The following is a 12,114-nucleotide window of genomic DNA, read 5'->3' as shown; positions in this document are numbered from 1 at the left end:
AAATTTAGTTCATACTTAAGTATTTGTAAATGATAGTGGCAGAATTTCGCACTTTCCCAGGGCTTTTTGCATTAGTAAAAAAAAATTCTAATTTATCAAAGTGTAAATAACTCCATTAGAACCTCAGATGGTGACTGCTGTTATAGTCTGGTCAAGCAAACAGCTTGGACTAAGAGGAATTTATCTCAGTGACCTTCAAATCACACTTCTCAGGTAGCCAGTAACATATGGCATCCATGCCAGGACTGACTCAAGTTACAAGTCCTCACAAGGAGCCTGTGGGAATCATTTGTTAGGTATTCACCTGATTGATTGTGCACAAGTGGTATTTGTTTTTATTTCTCTTTCATTTTAATGTGTAATTGGCATTTTTGAAAACTATGGACCTAACAGCACCAGGGCTTCCTGTTCCTGACATATAGTGTAAGGCTGCAAGGTGGTTCCCCTTGTATCCACCTAACTGCCACTCCAAGATTTCCCTAAGACCCTATCACCTATGACCCCTGCATAGTATGCAGCCAGCCCTGAATGGCAGAGAGAGCAGAAACCATGGCTTTTGATACTCATGGGCTTATCTAGAGTGTCCTGCCTTGCCATCTTGCCAAGTCCTGTCACCTTACTACCCCTTTTGGATTATGCAGAAGCTGGCAATAAGAGAGAGAGGGAGAGAGAGAAAATTATGCCCTTTAGCTTGATATTTCTGTGAATTAGATTTTGTGAAAAGCTGACAGGGTGTTTGCATAAATGTGTGTGTGCTTCCATCCTTCTCTTTCTTCCTGATAAAGTGTGTGTACTCCTTGTCAGCAATTCTCAAACCAGCTGGGAGGCCTTTCTTAACCCCTCCCAGTACTCCTTTGAGTTCCCTGGCTCTGTTCCCATGGATGGGGGCCCTGTGCAAGGAGGAGTTGACTTGTTTCTCTCCTTTATTTATGTTTGAGTAGTATGTCCCCTACACCCTCCTGCCACTGCCCTCAGCTAGGCTGCCTTCTGTCCATCCAGGAAGCCCAAGACGAAGATGTGCAGCTGAAGAGTCAGGAACCCTTAGCAATTGTAGAGCCCTTCTTCCCAAGGCACAGAGTCCCACAACAGAGGATCGAGGAGCTACCTTAAATGAGCCCATGGTGAATAGCTCTTCTGTGAGGTAAGCAGGAGCCTCAGTCATTCAATGTGAGATCCCTGGGAGGCTATTACTGCTTATGTATCATGACCTAGGAGCTGAGTGCCTGAGAAAACTGGCATTATTACTGTGGTTTTGTTCCTCAGGGAACCTGTACCACTTCAAAGGTCACTCATCCTATAGTGGGGTCCACAGTGGAGCCAGGTACACCACCTCAGAGTCCCTGGATTCTTCACAGGCTCCTTGTCTGCTGGCCTCACATCCCCAACAAGATCCTCCTGGTTCTTGTCTTCCAAGCACTGCCAATAGCCCCAAGTACTTCACATACCACTTAGAGTAACCTTGGCAACTGCTAGGAAAAAAATAGCTTAGAATTTTGGCTCTTGGAACTGCTCCAGAAAGCAGAAAACATGGGGAGAGGCCCAGATAAGCTGGGCCTGACAAGCTTCTGACACCCGGAAGGCTGGTGCAGACAAGCATGGAGTGGCCATTTTTTTTTTTTTGCTGCTTTTTTTCCAAGGCCATGGGGAGGATGCAGTAGGCCAGGATGCCCAGAAGGTGGGCTGTGAGGATGAGGACTGTTTACCTGTCTGAAGCTGCTTGCTGGTCGGGGACGGCAAGATGGAACAAGGGTAATGTAGAGAGGAGCTAGCCAAAGAAGGAAGGCCAAGAGGTTAGCAGGTAGAGATGACTCCCCCACTAAACATAGACCTCCTTCTCAGAAGAAAGGAACTGGCAACTCAGAGAACAAAGACCTTTCTCCCTTGGTTTACAAATCCCAGGGGTTAAAGGAATCAAAGAGGCACTGTTGCTGACAATATCAAAGGAGCCTTACGTCCCAGAGCAACTCCAAACTTCATGGCTGTGTGTTAACCCTATTTAGATGGACGTGGGCCAAAGGGCAGGCTGGAGAGGGAAAAAAGCAAGCCCAATTCTGAGAATGAAGTGATGCCCAAGGGTGGCAGTGGTATTAGCCCTCCCAAACCCCAAGCTACCTTCCCAAGCACCCCCATGTCCTGGGATTTTTACTGAAGCAAATATTTCACTGAGATATAATAGTAGGGAGATTTCTGAAGTTGCCACAGGTCCAGGGTGTTCTGAAAGGAAGCACAATTTTTGACTTGTACTACCAGTTTTTAAAAAATTTCCCCTGATATGTGCTTTGCACTTTGAATAGGCTTTCCAGCAATTGAATTGAATTGAATTGAATTGAATTGAATTGAATGAAAATGGCAACTAGTGTGGGGAGTCAGGAGGAGAAAAAGATTCCACTTACTGTGGTTAATTTTACAATTGCTTTTTCAGGAATATCTATTTCATACTTGTAGATAGGTAGTGAGGAGAATGAAAAATGAGAAAGAAGAGGGCTTGGAAAAATTGTGGAGGTAAATTTTCCCAGCTATAAGACATAAGGGGAAAAAAGACAGGCATAAATATTGACACAAGGTTCATGATATTTAAGATCCACTGAGATAAATTGCATTTCTGGAAAACATTGCCAGTACTTCCAGTCTTGCTGAGATACGAGGCCAAACCACTTCCACCCATAGTTAGCCATAAAAGTTGGGCTGATGAAGGTGATTTGACAAGAGCACTTTTTGACTTCTCTGAATGAGTGTGAGTAGGATAGAACCCTTGTCAATATTTGGGTTGGTTTTGCCTGTCATAGCTAGTGTCACTCAAAGATTGTTTGTGAAGCTTACATGGGACCTTGTCCTAGAGGGAGCTGAAAGGCACAATTCATTGCTCCTACCATCATTCAATGCCGAGGTGTGGCACAAATCAGGTGCTAGAGCTGCTTTTCCAAAAGAGTGTGTCCATTTCTTTCCAAACTCTTTTTGGTCTTCTACCATCACATTCTGTATGTGTCTCATCCTTCTCCCCATTTTCCTAACCCCCAAAGTTGAGGTGCTGGGCCTTGGCCATGAAGGGACATTCACATGACCCACAGAGGACAAGGCACTTTCTCTGTCACTGTCTTTTCTTCTTACTTCCCTCCTTCTAGAGTTTGGGGGTTTCACATGAAGCCAAAGTAACAGTAACAATGTAAGTGGCAGCAGCCTTGCTGTCTATAGTCTTCCACCCTGGAGTGGAACCAGAAGGGAAGAGAGAAGATAAGAGAGAAGCAAGGACAAATTTAAGAATGATATTTCAGTCTCCTTATTCCCCCAACCTCTTCAGAAAAAGGGACAAGTAAGTAATTAGAAGTAGACAGAGCTTCAGCCTGAAGGAGGCCTCAATGGAGGAGTAAGTGGGGAGGGCTGTTTTGCAAACATTCCATGTCTTATTACCAGTGCTAATGCTCCCATGATCGATATTCTTTTTTATTTCATTTTCCAGCTGTAACCCAGTATTTGCTTTGTGGCTTGTCCTGCACCTCTTGCATCATGTCTTTTTCTGCTTCTCCTGACACTAGATCCTCTGTTTTGCTGGCAACTTCACTGAATCTTTGGGTGGAACATTCCCTGTAGAAAATAAGGAAGACTTTCCTATAGTTTCCTTTGGGCTGTGTGGTATACAGTTTTTCAAGTGTGACAAAAAGGGAAGTGAGATGTTCCCCCTTATCACCACCCCAACCTACTGTCCCCATCCTGAGTCTGCTCCCCACCCCTTGGTGGCTTGCTCTGATCCTGTCCATGGTTCTGCAGCCTACACTGTGTAGTCTCCATCCCACTGTCCTGTGGGAACCCAAAGTAGGAGGGCTCTTGTCCTAGAGAATCTGGCTTTTGAAGTGGAACAGACTAGTGGGAATGCTGAGATAATTCTTCCAGCTCAAAGGGGACAAGTTGGCTTGCAGGGCCTGCTGACATGAGGAATTTGTCCCCATCCTCATTATGCCACCTTCCATCTAGAAGGTTATCCCCGAGAGAGGGTCAGCCATGTCTGTTTCATTGCGGAACCCCATGGCTGTAGGACTAGAACTGAGAGCCATCAGAGGACCTGGCTTAATAGCTGGGTGGTCTTGCTGTGCTAGTTCTGGGTTCACCCTACCTTGTAAATATAGGATGGGAGAAAGGGGGGTTGAAAACTTTTATATAAGGTTGCTGGGATATTATATTCCTAGTCCACTGTTTCCTGCCTGGGATCTACTTTCAAAGCCCATGTTGGACACAAGGATTCTGAAAGCCTAATGGATTAGCATTTGATTCAGAAAAGTTACATCAGATCATAGATATCTTGTATAGGGCAAGCTTTCACTCACTGCAAGGTCTGACACAGCTATTCTGGGCAGAGGAACTTTCTGGTATGCTGAGGATTCAGCAGAAAAACTTTTAAGTTCTTCCTACTTCTCCACACCTGCTCTTGTTTGAAAATCTTTCTACAGGGACATTTATGTCCATTGTCTTCCCTTAGCAAGCTCTAGGATCTTGGGATCCCGGGATCCAGCCACTGTTTGATAAGGGAGGATTACAAGGACTGATGTCACCCAGCTGGCAGCTGGCAAACCAGAGGTGTAGAGGGGATGTAAGATTGACTGAGTGTGGGCTGAACCTGGGACATCCTTTCAAACGTTGGTTTTTTAAACTAAATCCCAGACATGAGCTTGGTTTTTGTTGTTGTTATCAGCTTCATTCTCTTAAAAGCTGAGCACAGCAGGAATAAGAAAAAAGGGAGTTGATTAAGGGCTCCAGTTTGTGGGGCCCTGGGAACTGGAGGTCAGACTGGACTGTGAGTACTCTAAGACTCTATAACCTTATTTGGGATATTGTATACCCCAGAACTGCATATTCCATTCTGAGAGCTACCTGGCTGTATTAGTGTCTTCAATTTCCTAGACAGTGAGAGCTTTGAGGGCTGTGTGTCTGCCTTTCAAAATGACATGGGTGAGCACAGCCCTCTTATAAAAATATTGGATACTTTAGATAGTCTCTGTGTCCCCTGATGCTGCTCTCTCCTGCTATGAGTCTCGGAAAAGTTGGCTGTACTCACAGAGCTCAAAGTCAGCCTCTGGACAACTCTCTAATAGTTCTGCTGGAGTCCTAGGGGCACTCCTCCTGCCCCCTCACCCTTTCTTTCATTTCACCACTTTCCTGGCACCTCCAACCCCTTCCCCAATTATTTAGAATCACTCACTCAACAAATCTATCCCTTCACCACAGGACAGGTGTAGTAAGAACAAACTTGGTCTCTAGGTCAGGAAGACCTGGGCTGGACTCCCAGCTCTACAATTTATTGGCTGTGACACCTTGGGCAAGGTAAATTCTCAGACCCTAAGTTTCTTCATCTGTAAAATGATGGTGACAGTGCCAACTCTGCAGGGTTGTAGCATGGCCAGCACAGTATCTGGCCTATAGCCAATGATATTAATGGTAGCTATTATTGTGAGTGGGTCTCAAACTCAGCTTATTTTAATTGGAGTATAATTAACATAAAATTTAAACATAGGTTAGCTAGCAAACTTACCCTCTTTTGTTTTCCTTCCCCAAACTACCTGGATTTCTCTACCTCCATCTCCATATAAGGAGGTGCCCACTAAAGAAGCTGTTTTTTCTTCTGTGCTATGCCTTCTTTTCCTGGTGGTATTTTTTTCCTGCCAACCCAGCTTATTTATCTCTCCCTTTTTCTTTTCATCATTTCCTTTGGAATCTTGGGGTGGGTAGTAACAGTTAGTTTAAAAACGATTTACAAGCTGATGAAATGTCAACTCAGAGATTCTTCCTGAATTAAGAAAGCTCTATGTAGTACAGAAGGCAAGGTAATATATCAGGGAATTTCAATATCAATTAAGCTCCTGATATAAGAAGTTTTTTTTCTCAGCTAATGTTCTTGATGACCTATAAATATAGTCTGGACTTTGTTCTGTTTACTACACAGGGGTATTAGTGTAAACATTTATGTTCAGACTGCTTGTAACCTAAATGTAACATAATGTCCTGAGATTGGGATTGTCTCCTACCTCAACTGAGATGAAGAAAAACACCATCCTTGGCTAGTGTAGTAGGTTTTCATGGATAATTCTGTTTGCAAACAGAATAGCCCTTGTGTATATATTACTACCAATGGGGTACCATGGGAGTCCCATGTCATAATGAAAAAATATTGGCTGTTCCCTGTCATAACTACCCTGGAAGCCTGGGAAAAAATCAAGGCCTTCAGACTGGGCTCCACTGGGGCCTTGTCCAGGGTTTTGGTGCCAGGCACCTAGTTAGAAGAAATATCCTGAAGCAAATAATAATTACCTTCTTTGCTGATAAGAGAATTTCAAGTACTTTTCCAAAAGCAAGATTGCATTAAGGTATTTCTTTGGGCCACAGCCTGAATCACAAACTGATTCACGAGTACTGGCCCTAACCTCAGCCAAACTATTGTATATATGGTGGAACCCAATGTTCTCCTGATGGCCCGAGTTGGTGTAAACAATACTCTCAGTTGCATCACCTCTCCACTGTTCTGTCCTAGTTTCTCCTTTTGGCTGCATATTCTGTCTCTGTCCACAAGGTGGCTTCACATAGGAAAGAGCTGGAGAAAAGACCCTCAAGCTTCTGATGTCTTTTGTTTGTTTGCTTGCTTGCTCGTTTGTTTGTTTTAAGCTTAGGGCTGAAAAGATGAAAATATAGTCTGATGGGAACATATATAACTCTTAATAGACAACAATAACCTCATTTCCTTGTAACCTGGAGGTTTTTTTGTGCCAGAAGTACCCTCTAATCCTATGCATGATTGGATCCATCATCATGATTGGATCCATCATAGGGTGGGTGTTTTCCTGGGATGAGATATATATATATATCTCATCCCAGGAAAGACTATATCTATCTATATATAGTCTTGGTTTGTAGTTTTGTTGCCTTTTGCTGTTTACAGGAAAGTAACAGAATCTTGTTTTTAAAAGAGGGAGGTGGGGTGCATAGGGCGGGGTGGGCTGGGATGGGAGAAACAAACAGAAAACTGTACTTGAAAAATAACTAAATAAAAATAAATAAATAAATAAAATAGGGTCATGAAATCCTGGATAATGTTGTGTGTATTTTCTTTGAAGAGTAGTGTATAGCAACCAGAGAAAAAGGTTTGGCATCTTGTGATGATTCCAATGCCCACTCCCCTGCCTTTTCCTCACCCATCTTCTGTCATCCTCCTAGCCCCTAGCTGCTCCCTGTACATGTTCCTCTACTCATCTGGGCTGCTAGACGCTCTCTCCTCTGCACAGACACGTTGGCATACATAGATTAGCTCAGAACTGTGAATGCTTCTCATGCATGTCACAGACATGTGCATGTGTCAGTACACAGGTGCATCCAAAGGAGGAGCTGAGTGTACGGGTGCTGGAGTTGGGGCAGGTCAGTGAGCCCACTAGCTGGGTGAGGGGACATGCAGGTGAAAAAGTATGTGTGCAGGACAGAGACTGAGAAGGCAAGCGGTGGGAAGAAAGTGAGGCTCCTCGTGGTGAGTCCAGCCAATGTGGTGTGTGACAGCATGGCAAAACCATGGGAGTATGCTGGCTGACCCCAGAAGAAGATTTTTTAAAACCAGCACCGCCCTCTACTGCATCCTCTCTATCTCTTGTTATAGCATTTGTATTAATTTCTTTAAGAAATCAGTTCCAGTTTGGTTTTCACCAATCTCCAAAGCCCTCTTTTGAGATGCCAGTTGGCACAACAAAGTGCTGAACTGTTTACAGTCCCAGCCTCAGGTTCAGGGAGCGGATGTGGTTTCACTCGGCCACAGAGCCCTGTACAGGACTCATTTGCATGACCCCTGACGCCATGTGACGCAGCTCGCTCCTCCTATATAAAGAAGCAGGAGCCGAAATATCTCCGAGTCTGGGTTGGACTGGCGGCTGTTGAGTTTGTGACACACTTAGGTGACACCCCTCGAGTCACTTTCCTTCAAGTCCGGAGCACTTGCTTGCCTTTGGGACCTCTGGGCAGCCTTTGCCCCTCCTAGCTCTGAGTCGGAGGAACAGATCTCAGCCCCCTGCAGTGCGCCAGCAGCCCCGGCCACTTGCCTAGGCTTCCCAGCCCACCCAGCCTGCCCAGCCTGCTCAGCCCGCCCAGCACGGCCCGAAGCGCGCCAGAGCTCACGGCAGCCCAGCCATGAACACCAAAATGTATCAGACCCCCATGGAGGTGGCGGTCTATCAGCTACACAATTTCAACATCTCCTTCTTCTCTTCCCTGCTTGGAGGGGATGTGGTTTCCGTTAAGCTGGACAACAGGTAAACTATTGACCGAAGCTCCGGAGAGGTGCGGGCCGGGGCTGAGCTGCGAGCGGGATCTCTGAGAGAGTGGAACTAGCTCGTCCAGGTTCCCGGTGGTGCAGCATCCTGGGAAGGGGCGGGAGTAGGGTACGGGTAGGAGGAGAAGGGGGGTCACCGCCGTACTGGAATCCGCCGTCCCAGCGTCCCTGCAGCCTCTGCACTGTGAGAAGTAGCTGCCGCAGCCCCGGGCAGAGGCAGCGAGAGGCGGAGGGGCAGCGGGCAGGAGCGGGCAGGGAACTGGCTGTGCTTCCCGCTGCAGGGGAGTAGACCGGAAGCTTCCGGGCCCAGAAGGAATTCCTAGCTCTGTTCTTAGTTCGGTAGGTTTACCCTGGACCTTCTGAGCCAAATCCGCAAAGGGTTGGCGGTGGGAGATTCCCTGATCGACGCGCCCCATTGTTTGCCTGTTGCCCGGTCTAGCGAACTGGCCCATGCGCCACGGGACCCACGCGCTGCTGCACACTGAGCTCTGGGTGGTGGCAGCGGGGAGCCAGCCTGGGTAGTGAGGTACAGCTAGCTTCCTGCAGGGGCCAGGAAGGGGCCTAGGGCCAAAGTGCCTGGAAATGGAAGGCCAGATAGAAAAAGAGCTGGGGCAGATGGAGGAGGACTTTGGCCACAACTGCTGGGTACTCAGAATGGAATGGAGTGGATAACACGGTTGCTTTGCTTTTTTGTCTTGGCAGTGCCTCCGGAGCCAGCGTGGTGGCCATAGACAACAAGATTGAGCAGGCCATGGTAAGTGGCATCACTGCATCATTCCCATCCCCCATTGTAGCTGCTGCTATGTTATTCTGCATGACTTAGGGGGTGGGTGCAAAGCCATTAGTCAAGAGCCTCGGGAAGCTGAAAGCCTGCTTTTTATCCCCTTGTATGCCTTAAATAGAGTCCCATTAGTGTGCCACCTTTGAGGGCATTTCCAGGCTACCCTTGATGGACCTTCCTCTTTCTTTCTCCCTCACCCATCCTGGAGCTTTGCGGCAGCCTCTGGCTTCTTCCTAGGCCTGTTACAGAGCTGTAAGCTCAGATACTTTCATTTGTCTGCAGCCCGCATTTGGCAGGGGCCAGAGCTCATTGGATGCAGCAGCACTGCAGTGCCTCTGCAGAGCCTGGGCTGGGGTCAGGAGTTGGGAGGAAACAGGAAACAAAGCATTCCACCCCTTCCCTCTCCCTTCACCAGATAGAGGTTGTACTCCACAGAGCAGCCATAATAGCTGCAGGGGTTTAAGTCCTCTAGCAGTTAGGGACACTTATTTGTGCCCTGGAGCCTAATGACACAGTTCCCTGACCCTAGTGCAGTCATCAAAATCAGAGAAGATGCAGCAATCAGGTAACTTTCCCCTAGGGCAAGCGCCTTGTCAAGCCAGGCTTCAGGACAGCTGCAACTCAGTGTGATGGGCCATGTGGAGAGAAGACTCCAAATTGCTAATTGTATTGTCTTGGTGAAGATGGGTGAAGCAGACAGTGTGGGGGGCATTGCAGGTCTTCTCTGGGATCTGGGCCAGCAGCAGGAACCTATGTGGAAATGGGGATAGAGCCATCCACCATCAATTAGTAAAAGTCTCACCCAAAATGCTCCTAAACAGCCAGCTTTGAAAGTCATTAGAAATTAGCAGGGTGGATCCTGTGTAGCTCAAAGCTGGGCTCCCAATACAGGTGTTGCCCTGATCATGCAGCTCTCCTGAGCAAGCATTTACTTCAAAGAAGTGCTTCAAAGAAGGGTGCAGGAGGAATAGGACTGCAGAGCCAGTGTGCCTAGGGGTTGCTGAGGGAAGGCTGGAGGTCAGTGGCATGAGGGACAACATCACAGACACCTTGATGGCAAGGTGAAAGTGCTGAGCAGGAGCCACTGATGGCTGATGAATGGCTTTGTTGTGATTTCCTCTGTGACAGGATCTGGTGAAGAATCATCTGATGTATGCTGTGAGAGAGGAGGTGGAGGTCCTGAAGGAGCAGATTCGAGAGCTGGTGGAGAAGAACTCCCAGCTTGAGCGTGAGAACACCCTCTTGAAGACCCTGGCCAGCCCAGAGCAGCTGGAGAAGTTCCAGTCCCGTCTGAGCCCTGAAGAGCCAGCTCCTGAAACCCCACAATCACCTGAGGCCCCTGATGGTTCTGCAGTGTAAGTGGCTCTGTCCTCAGGGTGGGCAGAGCCACTAAAGTTGTTCTACCTAGTTCTTTACAGTTTGTTTTTGGCTCCCCAAGCATCATCTCATGTGGAGAACTTTACACCTAGCATAGCTGGTGCCAAGAGATGTCCCAAGGACATGGCTACCTGGGTCCACTCCAGTGACAGACCCCTCACAAAGATCAGGTCTTTGGAGGCTGAGTTGCATGGGGCCTCGTCATCCCAAGCCAGTGAGCCTCTAATGCCACCATGCCCTGGGGACTCCCAGGGCCCAGGCAACTTTTCTGTGACTGGCAGAGGAGAAAGGTAGTTTGAGATGTGATGCCAGTTTGGTTCAGAAAGTATAAGCGGGTCTGCTTTTCATTTCCGTGGACATCTTTAACAGCTTCACCTGACAACTGTCCCTATGAGGAAGCCATTTGTGTTTTAAGCAGAGATAACCCTCTCTCTTATCCCCTGCCTCACCAAGGCAGGGCCACAGATGGGAGAGATTGAGCCAAGTCAGCCTTCTGTCGGTTAATATGGTATAATGCATGGCTTTGCACACAGTCCAGTGTGGGATTACAGCTTTGGGATGACCACCTACAAAGTTCTGATTGGTTAGTAATGGTGTAGTTTTTCTAAATAGCCATACGTGCATATATATATATATACCCATAGGGCTAGATCTATATCTTACTGTAGTGATGTATACATATACACATACACCTACATTTTGAAGGGCCTAACCAGCTTTGGGAGTATTGACCAGTCCCTTATCCCTTAAGGCTAATTCTTTGACTGTGTTCATTTACCAGATTGATCCAGTTTGTCCTTTAGGTTAAGTAAGACTAAAAAGTATAGGCAGGGAGAGGGCCAGCCTCTGAATGTGGCCATCGATACCTTGCTGCTGCAGCCCTTGCCCCATCTATCCACTGAAGACATGTGAGGTCCTATTTTGAATGCCAAACCCACCATTCACTGGTGCTGACTACATAGAATGGGGTTGAAAGAAGATTAGCTGGGACTTCACATTGTTATTCAAAAACTTATTTTCATGTTTGTGGAAAACTTTCAAGTGAATATTGGCTTGCTGGGGGGTTTGTTTGTTTGTTTGTTTGTTTTTGTGGACAAGGTTATGAACAAGGCAATGGCTTTGACCTGATGGTGCCTGGGTGATTTGCTCAGGGAACTTGTTTCTAGGAGGTTCTGTGGCAGTGAACACTTTCCACTTTCTGACATCTTATCCTGATGTATGTCTCCTGGATTTGGATTTGGATTTCTCAAATGTAGCTTAAAATTTCAATAAACTTTGCTCTTTTTCTATAAATAAACCTGGTATCTGACTGAGTATAAATGGAGTGGTTGTTAAGGGCTCCTCATGTGGTTGGGAGCACTGTTTTTCTGATTCACTGACCATTCATGAACCTCCCCTAAGTGGCAGGCTTATCCTACCTCCATGATCCTGCATAACTGTCACAATACCCACATTGTATTGGTGAGGAGCTGATACTCACCCAGTTTAAGTGACTTGCCCAAAGTCATACAGCTATTACAGCAAATTGGTACTCAACCCCACATCCAACCCTCTCTGTCCTACTGCTGCTTTCAGATGACATTTTCAGAATGAGTGGCAAGGTGACTACTAATATGTAACCTCAGCTCGAGGGAGTTACTCAGGAGGGAGGATACTCTAAAAA

General features: G+C 46.8%; 1 protein-coding gene across 7 annotated transcripts in view; it reads left to right on the top strand.

The window, feature by feature from the left end:
- TSC22D3 (TSC22 domain family member 3) overlaps positions 1-11,748 on the top strand; it is a 60,338-nt gene extending 48,590 nt beyond the window's left edge. For 5 of the 7 annotated variants that reach the window (XM_037167130.2, XM_037167132.2, XM_037167131.2 and 2 more), the window contains exons 3-4: positions 8,996-9,047; positions 10,203-11,748. In XM_037167130.2, coding sequence (XP_037023025.2) covers positions 8,996-9,047; positions 10,203-10,433 — 283 coding nt within the window. In that variant the 3' untranslated portion in view covers positions 10,434-11,748. Of the gene's footprint in view, positions 1-7,854; positions 8,274-8,460; positions 8,633-8,995; positions 9,048-10,202 lie in introns of those variants that run through there. The other 2 variants (XM_037167134.2, XM_037167135.2) reach the window with 2 other exon arrangements.
- The last annotated feature ends 366 nt before the right edge of the window (positions 11,749-12,114 follow it).

The sequence above is a fragment of the Artibeus jamaicensis genome, unplaced genomic scaffold, assembly GCF_021234435.1.
Source record: "Artibeus jamaicensis isolate MK-2021 breed Jamaican fruit bat unplaced genomic scaffold, CSHL_Jam_final scaffold_461, whole genome shotgun sequence".
Classification (NCBI taxonomy): domain Eukaryota; kingdom Metazoa; phylum Chordata; class Mammalia; order Chiroptera; family Phyllostomidae; genus Artibeus; species Artibeus jamaicensis.
Note: the sequence above shows the minus strand (reverse complement) of the source record. Positions and strands in the feature narration are given on the sequence as shown.